The following is a 13,514-nucleotide window of genomic DNA, read 5'->3' on the forward strand; positions in this document are numbered from 1 at the left end:
TAGAATTGACCTGAAGAAAGGAGCATTAAGGCCTTTTTTGGACCAAGAAAATTAAGTTTTTGAGAATTATTTTAAAATTTGCACATAATGTTTGTAAATGCATACGATCAAGAAAAATAAATTGATTACACATGCATTTTGATGTTATGATGTTCAAAACAAGGATATTTGACAAAGATACAAATTCTAACATAGTTTGTTGCTTTGGTTATTCTTTTAATGCGAAAATAAACTTTAATTTCTAAACATCCTTGTACCTAAGTATAGTTAGGAAAAATTAAGGAATATGTATGGCAACTTTAAAATATGCACTTATATTTGGGCCATATAAGGGCCTTATTGCCCTGACTACTTTTACTTCCATGACAAAAATTCTGTATACTTTCAATAGAATCTATTTTCATTTAAAAATGTCAGACTGCATATTTTTCAAAAAACATCTCCAAATAAAATATACATCATTTGCAAGTTGGACATACAGAAAAATGGCTTAAAATAACATAAATCTTTTCAAAATCCAATTGATTTAACTCATGAAGGAACTAAACTAAAGTCAACCCTGTATATAAAGGTCATCTTCAGGACCAGGAAAACTGGCAATATAAGAGAGGTGACCTTTGATGCATAAATTTAACTCTTATTGGACAAGAAGAGGTAGACAAGACAGATTTTGCTTTAAAGAGGTGACTTTTAAAGCCAGTTTGACATATAATTACAATAATAATCAGCACACTTGTTTATTTTACAGAGATGGTGTGCTAAAACCAAGTACAACAAATACACAAAACCTTAGTATGTCTGTGTCAGAGTTATTCTGGAAAATGGTTAAAGAAACTGTGGAACAACAAGCTGATGCTTTTAAAGGTCAGTAATTACTATAAAGGGGTTTCAATTGGAGGAGTTTAAATTTCATGATTTTTAATGCATAATCTGACTACAATGTTTTATTTTCATGTTTTTCTTGTTACTGTCTCTCATTTTCCTTATACATGAAATTTACAGGAAGGGGATATTTTTGCAATATTATCTTGATCATGAAATTAGTTAAAAAACTATCCTGAAAATTCTGCTTTACAGAATTAAATTGCATCATTCATGCATTACAATTTGCTTGAAGATTTCATATCTATTTTGAATTAATCAAGATAGATGTAGGGTATATTTTACTGAGACAACCCAACCAGAATACAAATAAAAAAATTATGTCTTGATAATTCTTGAATTTGGTGTAAGAGTATCCCAGCGGGCACATCAACGTCGCTTCAACGTTGAAACAACGTCATGCTGAAACGTTGAATCAACGTTGAATTATAGGTTGAAAATGAAAAGTCATCTCAATGTTGAAAATACAACGTTGCATCAACGTTTAGACATCAACGTTGATTCAACGTTGAAAATTCATAGTTGATACAACGTTGAGAATGTTGATAATTAGTTTCTCTAATGTTTGTGCTATTTTCACATTTTTTGATCAGTGTGAGAAAAAATATTTAGTGAAATATCTGTTCTCTGCAAATGATTGGTTGAAATTTAATTATTACCTCAAAATTTCTTGGTTTCTTTTGAATTTTCCTAGTGTCGCGACATGAAAAAAGGCGACCACACACTTTTTAGAGAAAAAGAAGATTGAAGGACATTTACTAAAATATTTGATTAGGATGAAAGTCAAATGCATATTCAGGACAAACATGAGAGCAGACATGCCGAGCAGGATTTTTAATGTACTAGCTCACTAACAGTTCACACATGTCACCTTACCCAGAGACATTATTCTGGGCTAACCACTCCTAAATGCTATATGTTTGGCGGAAAAGCGGCAAATACCAATTTTAAAATCTTTGGTGTGACCTAACCTGCCATACAATTATTTAGTCAATATAAGTCATTAAAAACAAGATGAATAGAGCATTTATTTATTTTGAGCATCTGGAATGAAATTTGAAATGTCCTCATCCTGTCTCTTTCTTTTTTCTTTCCTCCCTCCACCTCCGTGCCTTTCAGGGGCATATTTCAGGAACCTGGACATTTCGCTCTTCATCCTAGTTTCTGTTGCTTCAACCGACTCAGGAAAGGACTCTGAGACACAATCTGTTTATAAAAAAACATAGTAACAATTAAAACACAGAAAGCCAAAAATTATTCATTTCACATAAAAGTTCATACAGCTACTGAGGATAATTAAAAATTAATGTAGTCTTGGAGTTGGTAAGGATGAACATAGTTTCAAATTTATTTTCCAGTGAATTTTGCGAGTTACTTGCTAATATAGAATTTAAAATAATGCAACTTACCAAGAATTATTGTGAACAACTTTGAGGCACCAAATGAAATTTTGCCATTTTTCCAGCTGATATTCAGTTTGGCCATCAAAGAATTATGGAGGACCCTGAAAAAAATATATGCATCTAAATAAAAAAAAATCACAATCAGATGTAAGATGTTTTTTATTTTACAGTTTACAATATGAAAATGCATCGAGTTTATCAAATAATTTTTACCAGACATCTTGGATGTTTTTGCTGTTAAAATTTGCTCGTTAATTTCAATTTCTACATGTTCTTTTCTTGCATTTGTAGTGTTAACTCTTTTCTAGGCTTGTAGTCTTTCCCTCATAATTTTTTGTTACCTGTTTCAAAATCATAGTTTCCTTAACTTATTTTTTTTAAGAAAATATAAAAAGGGTATAATCAGGATGATACAAGTACAATTGTTGAAAATGTTGTGTTTCCAAATCCATAGTTGTGATTAAATACGATACATTACTTTTAATATGATACTATTTACATATCCCTTTTAATTTTGGTAAAGTACAATAGAAAGGAGAAATTTACAGGAATGACATATGTGGAAAACAAATGACAAATTAAACGGAACAAATATTAGAAATCAAATTATATCGCAAACCTACGGATAACTTCCAATATTTAGATAAATCATCAGCTCATCCCGCCTCTGTATTTAAGGGATTTAAAATTGGCGAAGTTACACGGTTCATTCGATCATGTAATAACAAAGATGACCTCGACACACAAATCAAACTATTTAAACACAAGCTTCTAATCAGGGGACAAAAGGAAAATGAAATTAATCCACTAGTTAATACAGGACTACGAAAAAGTAGGCAAAACACATTATGTTATAAAACAAAAAACAAACAGAAAAGTCCACCACTAGTCATAGCAACAAAATTTAATCCTTTATTTAAGCAGTTGGGAAGACGAATAAGAAAACACTGGCATTTGATTGAAGATGACGAGACCGCTAAACATCTATTTCCAAGACCGCCTATCATTGCTTATCGTAAACACAAGAATGTGAAGGAGTACTTGATCTCGGCAAAATTATAAAGTAATTAAATAAAGAATGGACATTAAACTATAAGTGTATTACAGATTCACCAGGTGTAGTGCCCCCAAAATGTAACTGCATTTGATACATTACACGATAGAAACATATTGATAACAATTAAAAAGTAATTATGATCAAATGTTATAGTAAATAAAAATAAATTAGGCCAGGGCACCTGACAAGGATGAACGGCCTTGGTCGAACTTGACCTAAATGATATCCGAAACACCAGGTGTAATATCATCAAATTAAAGAAATTCATAGACGACCAGTTGATTACCACAGATCATTTACGTTGGGGAAAATCCTTTAAAAAATAAATAGATGTGTAAAAGTTTATAATTAACCACAGAACAATCTACCGAGAAAAGGTCAAATCAGGTTATAACAGTTAAAGATAATATATATAATTTAAAGTAAATATACATAAGCAAAACATGCTATATATATGTATCACCAAATCATGCACAAACAGAGCAATAACAGAATAAACCTGTAATTGAAGACAAACATTTAAATGCATATAAAATTGCATATAAAGTATAAACAGCGATACATGGAAAATCATTATAGAAACTCGATACAGACAAGAAATAAAATCTCCTATAGACAATGGTATTAGTAAGTTTTGCTGGGATTGGTTCATGGACACGACTATTTATAAAAATAGGTACAACCAGAATGTCAGGGCCACCCTTTCATGGGAACATTTGGTTTATATACATATGGAGCAGCCTCCCCCCTTTTTAGCTCACCTGACCTAAAAGGTCAAGTGAGCTTTTCTCATCACTTTGCGTCCGTCGTCCGTCGTCCGTAAACTTTTACAAAAATCTTCTCCTCTGAAACTACTGGGTCAAATTTAATCAAACTTGGTCACAATCATCATTGGGGTGTCTAGTTTAAAAAATGTGTCCGGTGATCCGGTCAACCAACCAAGATGGCCGCCATGGCTAAAAATAGAACATAGGGGTAAAATGTAGATTTTGGCTTATATCTCTGAAACCAAAGCCTTTAGAGCAAATCTGACATGGGGTAAAATTGTTCATTAGGTCAAGATCTATCTGCCCTAAAATTTTCAGATGAATCGGACAAACCGTTGTTGGGTTGCTGCCCCTGAATTGGTAATTTTGAGGAAATTTTGCTGTTTTTGGTTATTATCTTGAATATTATTATAGATAGAGATAAACTGTAAACAGCAATAATGTTCAGCAAAGTAAGATCTACAAATAAGTCAACGTGACCAAAATGGTCAGTTGACCCCTTAAGGAGTTATTGCCCTTTATAGTCAATTTTTAACCATTTTTCATAAATTTTTGTAATCTTTTACAAAAATCTTCTCCTCTGAAACTACTTGGCCAAATTTAACCAAACTTGGCCACAATCATCATTGGGGTATCTAGTTTAAAAAATGTGTCCAGTGACCTGGCCAACCAACCAAGATGGCCGCCATGGCTAAAAATAGAACATAGGGGTAAAATGTAGATTTTGGCTTGTATCTCTGAAACCAAAGCATTTAGAGCAAATCTGACATGGGTAAAATTATTTATGAGGTCAAGATCTATCTGCCCTGAAATTTTCAGATGAATCGGACAACCTGTGTTGGGTTGCTGCCCCTGAATTGGTAATTTTAAGGAAATTTTTCCATTTTTGGTTTTTATCTTGAATATTATTATAGATAGAGATAAACTGTAAACAGCAATAATGTTCAGCAAAGTAAGATCTACAAATAAGTCAACGTGACCAAAATGGTCAATTGACCCCTTAAGGAGTTATTGCCCTTTATAGTCAATTTTTAACCATTTTTTCGTAAATTTTTGTAATCTTTTACAAAAATCTTCTCCTCTGAAACTACTTAGCAAAATTTAACCAAACTTGGCCACAATCATCATTGGGGTATCTAGTTTAAAATTGTGTCCGATGACCCCGCCCGATACAAGATGGCTGACATGGCTAAAAAATAGTACATAGGGTAAAATGCAGTTTTTGGCTCATATCTCTGAAACCAAAGCATTTAGAGCAAATCTGACGCGGATAAAATTGTTCATTAGGTCAAGATCTATCTGCCCTGAAATTTTCAGACCAATCAGGCAACACGTTGTTGGGTTGCTGCCCCTGAATTGGTCATTTTAAGAAAATTTTGCAGCTTTTGGTTATCTTGAATATTATTATAGATAGAGATAAACTGTAAACGGCAATAATGTACAGCAAAGTAAGATCTACAAATAAGTCAACATGATCAAAATTTTCAATTGTCCCCTTAAGGAGTTATTGCCCTTTATAGCCATTTTTTTACAATTTTCATAAATTTTGTAAATTTTTGTAAATTTTTACATAATATTTTCCACTGTAACTACTGGGCCAAGTTCATTATAGATAGAGATAATAGTAAGGAGCAAGAATGTTCAGTAAAGTAAGATCTACAAACACATCACCATCACCGAAACACAATTTTGTCATGAATCCATCTGTGTCCTTTGTTTGATATGCACATAGACCAAGGTGAGCGACACAGGCTCTTTAGAGCCTCTAGTTTTTTAAAAAATACTGGATACGACACTGGAAGTGAATGTCAGGCCTTCAACTGTTTTATATGCACCTGTCAATTATAAATAGCCTATAGGTATGTGCTCAGAATCAATTAGTAAATACTTTTTTATGTGTAAACCACGTGTTCATGTACCATGATGTGGGCACTGCATGGATTTATATTCATGTACGATCTGTTGATAGAAACACAAGTGCGTATGTACTTAAAAATTTGTAACAATAAAATAACGTACAGATTGTTCACTTCTGTGTTCTTGTCTCATGCTACCCTCTGCCATCGCTGTTAACGTTGTAGAATAGTTTTTTCTTGTTTCAGTTTCTCTCGAGTGGTAAACAAATGTTGTTTCTTTGAATAAGGCGCTAATCGACATGCACGAACTTTCGGAAGCATTTCCGTGATATTCCGAGTAGCAAAGTTTTAAGAGCGGGAAAAGTTTAAAATTATTATTTCAAATAAATATATATATATCTCCGTAAATTTGTTTTATTTTAAATTATTACAATGGTTTGGATATTGTTATAACCCTTTATATGGAAGAAATATATTTTATTTTGTAGAAATGATTATCAGAAAACGTGCAAGGTTCATTGGCGGATCAAAAAGGGGAAAGGGGAGGGGGAGGGTACGGTTCTGGTGGTATGACCTTTTCTGGGAAAAAATTGGTTGATTATATAGGGAATCTCTGAAGCTTAAACGGAGCGGGCCCCTCTTAGGCAGTCAGATGGCCCCCACTTATGAAAATTTCTGGATCCGCCACTGACAAATACATTTATCGTCCAAAAAAAAGGGGGGAGGGGGGTTCCAACCCCCCAATCCCCCCTCCCACTTGATCCCACTGCCTGCTTCAATTTCCAAACTTAATTCATTAGTAAAACAGATTTGAATAGTTGATTAATGCATATCATATATTTCATATATATATTGGTTCAACGTTGAAAAAGTGACGTTGAATCAACATCAACTTTCTGTTAAAATTTCAACGTTGAAAAATAAGACGTTGAATCAATATCAACTTTCTGTTGAAATTTCAACGTTGAATCAACATCAACTTTCTGTTGAAATTAAGACGTTGAACCAACCTTGAATTGTGGTTAAATAGTCGACGTTGAAAATAATTACGTTGAATCAACGTTGAACGTTGAAGTCAACCAAAATTCAACGATTTTTCAAAGTTGAAACAACGTCATGTGCCCGCTGGGATATGTTTTATGACCTGTATAAGTGTTAGTTGTTTTTAACTTTCAAGGTAACAAACTATTCAAAAGAGAAAATCTATAAAAAAGTTAAATCACAAAAATACTGAACTCAGTGGAAAATCCAAAACAGAAAGTCCCTAATCAAATAATTTATACTAATACAATAAAAGAAATTTAAGTACAACAGTCAGCAACTGGATTACAGGCTTCTGGCTGGGGCTCAACCCTCCTGATCTGGGACAGTGGTAAAACAACACAACATAACATAGAACTGTAAAAAACAGTTAGGGCTTGTCCTACCAGATTGGTACTTAGCACAAAAACAACTAACTAAAAGACGAAGTGATATAAAGACAAAAGTCACAAAGAACCTTTTGTTTGTTAGTTAAAATTACTACCAGGTAGTGAAAAATATTGATATGAAGTTTTATTTGTAGTCAATTTTCAAACTTTTAAAAACTTAAAAGAAAAAAAATAAAGTGTGAAACCATTGTCTGAAAAGGAACTCATACATCAATGGTAAAATAATGATTGCTTTCAAATGCCATTTATAAATATTTCATGAGTATACTTTGAATTGCAGCTCAAAGATTTAATTTAGAAACAGAATGGAAGAATACATTCCCAAGGTTACGAGAATTAGATAGGGTTAGTATTATTTCTGAATGAAATTGACTTAAATTACTGATAAAGACATCTCATGTTATTACTTAGGGAAAAAAAGTAAATCAAGACAAAAATGACACAACCACACAAACTAAAAAACAACTTTTGAATGAGTACAGTGTAATGGTCATCGCTTGAGATGCTATAAAAAATGATTCTCTGAATGTTCTTTTAGTGAAAATGTACTTGATGTGGAATCTTAAATTCATTGTTTAAGACCTACTTGATGAAAATTTTCATGTTTACAGTATTGGACAAATCAAATGCTTTGAATTATATGTATGTCTTTAAGCATACATCATTGGCCTCTGTGGCCGAGTGATCTAAGTAGTCTAACTACATTGTAACTATCCTGTCAATGCTGACTCCAATCTTAATTGACTAGGATTGTCAGTTTTCCTACTGAAGGTCGTGGTTCTCTCCAGGCACTATGGATTCCTCCACCAATAAAACTGACCGCCATGAAATAGCCAATAGTGCTGAAAGTGTTGTTATTCACCAATCAATCAATCATCAACAATGACTTAATCATCATTATTAGAAGAAATATTCTAAGTATTCAAATTGGGCTCCCATTCTTAGCCTCTGCATAATTGTATTATAAGAAGGTGCTATAATAATACATTGATTGAATTCTTTACTCCTTTTATATGTTGTAGAAAGATAAACATATAAATATTCCAAAATATTTGTTCATAACACTTGTATAATATCTACCTAAGTACCTGTGACATAGTTTATTGAATTATTTAACAAAAGTTAACAAATTATTTCTGGTATATATTAATGTTGTTTTGTTTTTGCAGGGAGGATGCATTTTCTAAGAAAATTTGGGATAAGAATGCACCTTACATATTTGAGAATATTTATCTACCTGCTGCACAGGCACAAAACTTAGGGTAATACTGGCTTTTACTTTTTAAGGCTATATAAAAAAAAAACATATTAAATCCACTGCAGCTATATAACAGATGGTGATAGCATTTGAAAGGTATAAATTCTACACAAAGAAATAAAAGACAAAAGAAAAGCACACATACTAGCTTATGAACTTGATTGTAATAAATGCTGGAATAGTTGTTTTACAAGAACATGCAATACAGTTTTTATAGACAAATCTTGAGTTTTTCCATAAAAATGTGTTACTTATTTGACTAGGATTGTCGGTTTTCCTATAGAAGGTCGGTGGTTTTTTCCGGGCACTCCAGCTTCCTCCACCAATAAAAACTGGCCGCCACGAAATAGTCCAAAAGCGGTGCTTAAAAGTGGGGTTAAAACACCAAAAATCAAAATCAAATCTTCAGAGAAGCACACATACCATCTTTAGGCTTGTACACATACTTCCTAAAACCATTAAATTAAATATCCTCGTAAATACAATTTCTCCTCAATTTATGAAAATTATTATGAATAATATGATAACTATCTGGTGTATGGGTTTTTGCCAGGTCTACATGTCCATCAGACAGGGTTCACCTGACCTCAACCTCATTTCATGGATTATTGGTCCAGGTTAAGTTTTTTTGGTCAAACCATATCTCAGATACTGTAAGAAATAGGTCAACCATATATGGTGTATGGAATGATTGTAAATTTGACCTAATTTTCATGGTTCATTGGTCAATGTTAAGTTTTTATGGTTTTGTTTGTATATCAGATAATATAAGCAATAGGTCAACTATATTTATTGTATGGAAGGATTGTAAGATGTACATGTCTTCCTGGCAAGGTTCTTCTGACCTTGGCCTCATTTTCATGATTCATTAGTCAATGTTGAGTTTCATTTGTTTACTCCATTAATCAGATACTATAAGGAAGACGTCAACTACATGTATATTTGGTTTATAGAATGATTGCATAGTGTTCATGTTGTCTAGCAGTGTACATCTGACCTTGACCTTGTTTAAATTGATCATTGATTATTTGAAGTTTATGTGATACTTGTAGTAAAACCTTCATATAACACACTTTCAACATAAATTCAATCATGATAAGTAAAGCAGGCTATACATTTCAGCGTTTGCACTTTTATTTTTAGTCCCCTACCTACCTAAGGGGACTTTAGGTTTGCACTCTGTCTGTCTGTCTGTCTGCCTGTCCATCCGTCAGTCCGGCAAATCAGTTTTCCACACTTTTTTGCTTTGTGCTTGAAGATATTGATTTGATATTTGGTTTATTGTTTTACCATGACAAGTTACAGATCATGTTCGAATTTTGTTCCGGTTTAATGATTTTGTGCAGAGTTATGGTCCTTGGACTTCGAAAATTCACTTAAATAATCAGTTTTCTTCACTTTTTTTCGTCATGCTTGAAGATATTGACATGATATTTGTTATATACTTAACACCATGACAAGTTATAGATCAAGTTAGCAGTTTGTTCCAGTACAATGAATTTTTAACCGGTAGGGGACTATGTATTGCCATGCTATACTCTCAGAATGCTTGTTTAAGTTTATTTATTGATATAATCCATTATATGTTAAAAACACAGTATAAAGATTTTTCCTATTCCAGAGAATTAAATACCAATATTGATGTAAAATTAGCAAAATGGGCATCTAATGTACTACCCAAGAAATGTGTTGAGGTAAATACTTTGTTTCACATATGTAATAGTTAATGTTATTAAGTTAACATTACCATTTTTCAGAGTAAGCCTGCAAACCATTTCAAAATACATTTTAGAAGATATCAATTTATATTTTGACAGATTTTGCAGTTTTTGCTTACATGTACAACCTTTAAGGATATAACATAAATACAAAAAATAAATCAATAGGTGAATAAATTATAACCATTGATTTTTTGTCTCTATTAAACCATGATATGTAAATCAGGCTAAATAATACTGTTAATTTTACTGGTATATGTTTGTTGTTTAAAGGTTGGATGGGATACACTTCATGACGAGTTCCAGAGAATTGTGGAAGAAGATAAGAAGCGTAAAGATCATGATGAAATATTTGACCAGTTAAAGTTGGCAGTGGTAGCTACCAGTAAAGCAAAACACCATTGGGAGGGCAAAGCAGAGGATAGTTTGGTAAGTCTGTGGCAATAGATATCTGTAAAGAAAACATCATTGGGAGGGCAAAGCAGAGGATAGTTTGGTAAGTCTGTGGCAAAAGATATCAGTAAAGAAAACATCATTGGGAGGGCAAAGCAGAAAATAGTTTGGTAAGTCTGTGGCAATAGATATCAGTAAAGAAAATCATCATTGGGAGGGCAAAGCAGAGGACAGTTTGGTAAGTCTGTGGCAATAGATATCAGTAAAGAAAATCATCATTGGGAGGGCAAAGCAGAGGACAGTTTGGTAAGTCTGTGGCAATAGACATCAGTAAAGAAAATCATCATTGGGAGGGCAAAACAGAGGACAGTTTGGTAAGTCTGTGGCAATAGATATCAGTAATGCAAAACACCATTGGAAGGGCAAAGCAGAGGATAGTTTGGTAAGTCTGTGGCAATAGATATCAGTAAAGAAAACACCATTGGAAGGGCAAAGCAGAGGACAGTTTGATAAGTCTGTGGCAATAGATATCAGTAAAGAAAACATCATTGGGAGGGCAAAGCAGAGGACAGTTTGATAAGTCTGTGGCAATAGATATCTGTAAAGAAAACATCATTGGGAGGGCAAAGCAGAGGACAGTTTGATAAGTCTGTGGCAATAGATATCTGTAAAGAAAACATCATTGGGAGGGCAAAGCAGAGGACAGTTTGATAAGTCTGTGGCAATAGATATCAGTAAAGAAAACATCATTGGGAGGGCAAAGCAGAGGACAGTTTGGTAAGTCTGTGGCAATAGATATCTGTAAAGAAAACATCATGGGAGGGCAAAGCAGAAGACAGTTTGATAAGTCTGTGGCAATATATATATATCACTAAGAAATTCATCATTGGGAGGGCAAAGCAGTGGACAGTTTGGTAAATTTGTGGCATAGATAGCAGTATTTCTAAACATCGAAGGGAAAACACTTTTGAATCTAACTTTGTAGTGAAAGGTATAAACCATAGTGTTAAGCTGAATATGTCATGGTTTGTTATTTGTTTTTGGTGTTTAACACCTCTAACAGTGCCTATGACTGTATTATGACAGTCAGATTTTAATGGTGATGGAAGCTGGAGTACACAGCAAGAACTGCCAACCTTTAACTTAGGAAAACTGACAATTCTTGTCAATTTAAGAACATATTAAAATGCAAATCTCCATGAGTTGGGTAGACAGGCAAGTGATCACTGAATATGAACAACTTAGACAATTTGGCCACCAATTCTCAACCATATATATATATATATATCATGTTGAGTTGTTAAATAGAAATCAATCTGTTAAGACAGTTTTAATCAAGTAAGCATCTTCTTTATGTGTGAGGATGGATTGTAGTCTAGTTTATACTGTTTAGCTGATTATATACCCTCTCTAAAGGAGTCGGGATATACTGTTTAACCTCTGTCCATCCCATGAAATATTTGTCACATTTTACTCAGGAACTAGATATCAGAGATTTCCAAAATTTGGTATCAAATTTGCTTTGCCATGTCAGGAGCCTGTAATTCAGTAATTGTTGTTAGTTGTTGTTCTTTCATGTTTGTTTATATACCACATCTCCTTATTTTTGTGTGTATGAAATTATCGTCACATTTTTCTCAGGAATCAAGCTTCAAGTGAGGTTTTTGTACTGTGTGATGTGTTTTCACATCCAGTGCTCATCAACTTCCTATTAAATAAATACTAAAATATTCTTTACACATAATGACCATGTATAAGATTTCCTTCACATTTTTCTCTCTAATTAAATATAAGAAGATGTGAAGTATGAATCAGAGTTTCTTCAAATTTGGTATCAAGTTTCATGTTTGTTTTCACTTTCACCACATATCAATTTTCTGTTTTCCTAATACGTATAGCTGGGATATTCATAAGTGAGCTATTGCTCACAGTACATTACGTTATTATTGACAAAAAATTGAATATTTAATTAAAAATTTGTATTCTCAAAGCTGTTTCTGTGGCAAAAACAACCATTTTTCTGAACATGCATCCTAACTGGGAAAAAAAGATATAAAGTGATTAGTAATTTAAAAAAAAAAACTATTCTTTGAAATTTTATTTCAGAGAGTAATGCAGAAAAATACACTAGACGACAAAACAATACCAGACAAACAACATAGGGGTATGGCTGTCAAATTTATGGAGGAAACTCACAGAGAAAAGTTACAACAAAGTAAGGATCAAACAATTTTAGTCTGTTTACCTCCCCTGTCATGCCACGGTTTTTTCAGTAACAAAATTATTTTAGAATATGACATGGATAATATTTGGCTAAGCAGCAACAGAAAACTTGATGCTACTGGTACAAAAAATCTACAATCTTCACCACTAAACATACATTTCAAATAGCAATATAGAATCACAAGATGAAAAGTAGGTTTACTAATGATATACACAAATGGATTTTTATATGTAAAGGTAAATTTCTGAAGATCTAATTAACTCTACCAACACTTTCATTTAGGTCAGTCCCTTTTAGTTTGTACCTTCAAAACTGTATAATATAAAACATATTTCTTAAAACAAATGATAATATGTCTCTGTCTATATAAGTCTTTTGATAAATTATTCAAAACAAATATTTTATTTTATTAGTCCCCTACCGACGAAGTCGAAGGGGACTTTAGGTTTGCACTCCGTCTGTCCGTCTGTCTGTCTGTCTGTCCATCTGGTAGTCTGGCAAATCAGTTTTCCAGATTTTTTTTCTT

At 32.9% G+C, this 13,514-nt stretch overlaps 1 protein-coding gene and 1 long non-coding RNA gene across 2 annotated transcripts in view; one reads left to right on the top strand and one right to left on the bottom strand.

Annotated features, from left to right (window-relative positions):
• Positions 1-13,514, top strand: part of LOC127712854 (dynamin-like 120 kDa protein, mitochondrial) — a 45,847-nt gene that overhangs the window by 15,458 nt on the left and 16,875 nt on the right. Inside the window, 6 exon segments of the mRNA XM_052219460.1 lie at positions 749-864; positions 7,676-7,740; positions 8,569-8,657; positions 10,275-10,347; positions 10,645-10,800; positions 12,871-12,979. Coding sequence (XP_052075420.1) covers positions 749-864; positions 7,676-7,740; positions 8,569-8,657; positions 10,275-10,347; positions 10,645-10,800; positions 12,871-12,979 — 608 coding nt within the window.
• LOC127712992 (uncharacterized) lies at positions 1,912-6,438 on the bottom strand. Its single transcript, XR_007987357.1, has 3 exons — positions 6,129-6,438; positions 2,292-2,386; positions 1,912-2,088 (listed from the first exon to the last, which is right to left on the bottom strand). It is a non-coding gene; the product is annotated as an uncharacterized LOC127712992 (long non-coding RNA).

Source organism: Mytilus californianus, unplaced genomic scaffold, assembly GCF_021869535.1.
Source record: "Mytilus californianus isolate M0D057914Y unplaced genomic scaffold, xbMytCali1.0.p SCAF_8, whole genome shotgun sequence".
Taxonomy (NCBI): domain Eukaryota; kingdom Metazoa; phylum Mollusca; class Bivalvia; order Mytilida; family Mytilidae; genus Mytilus; species Mytilus californianus.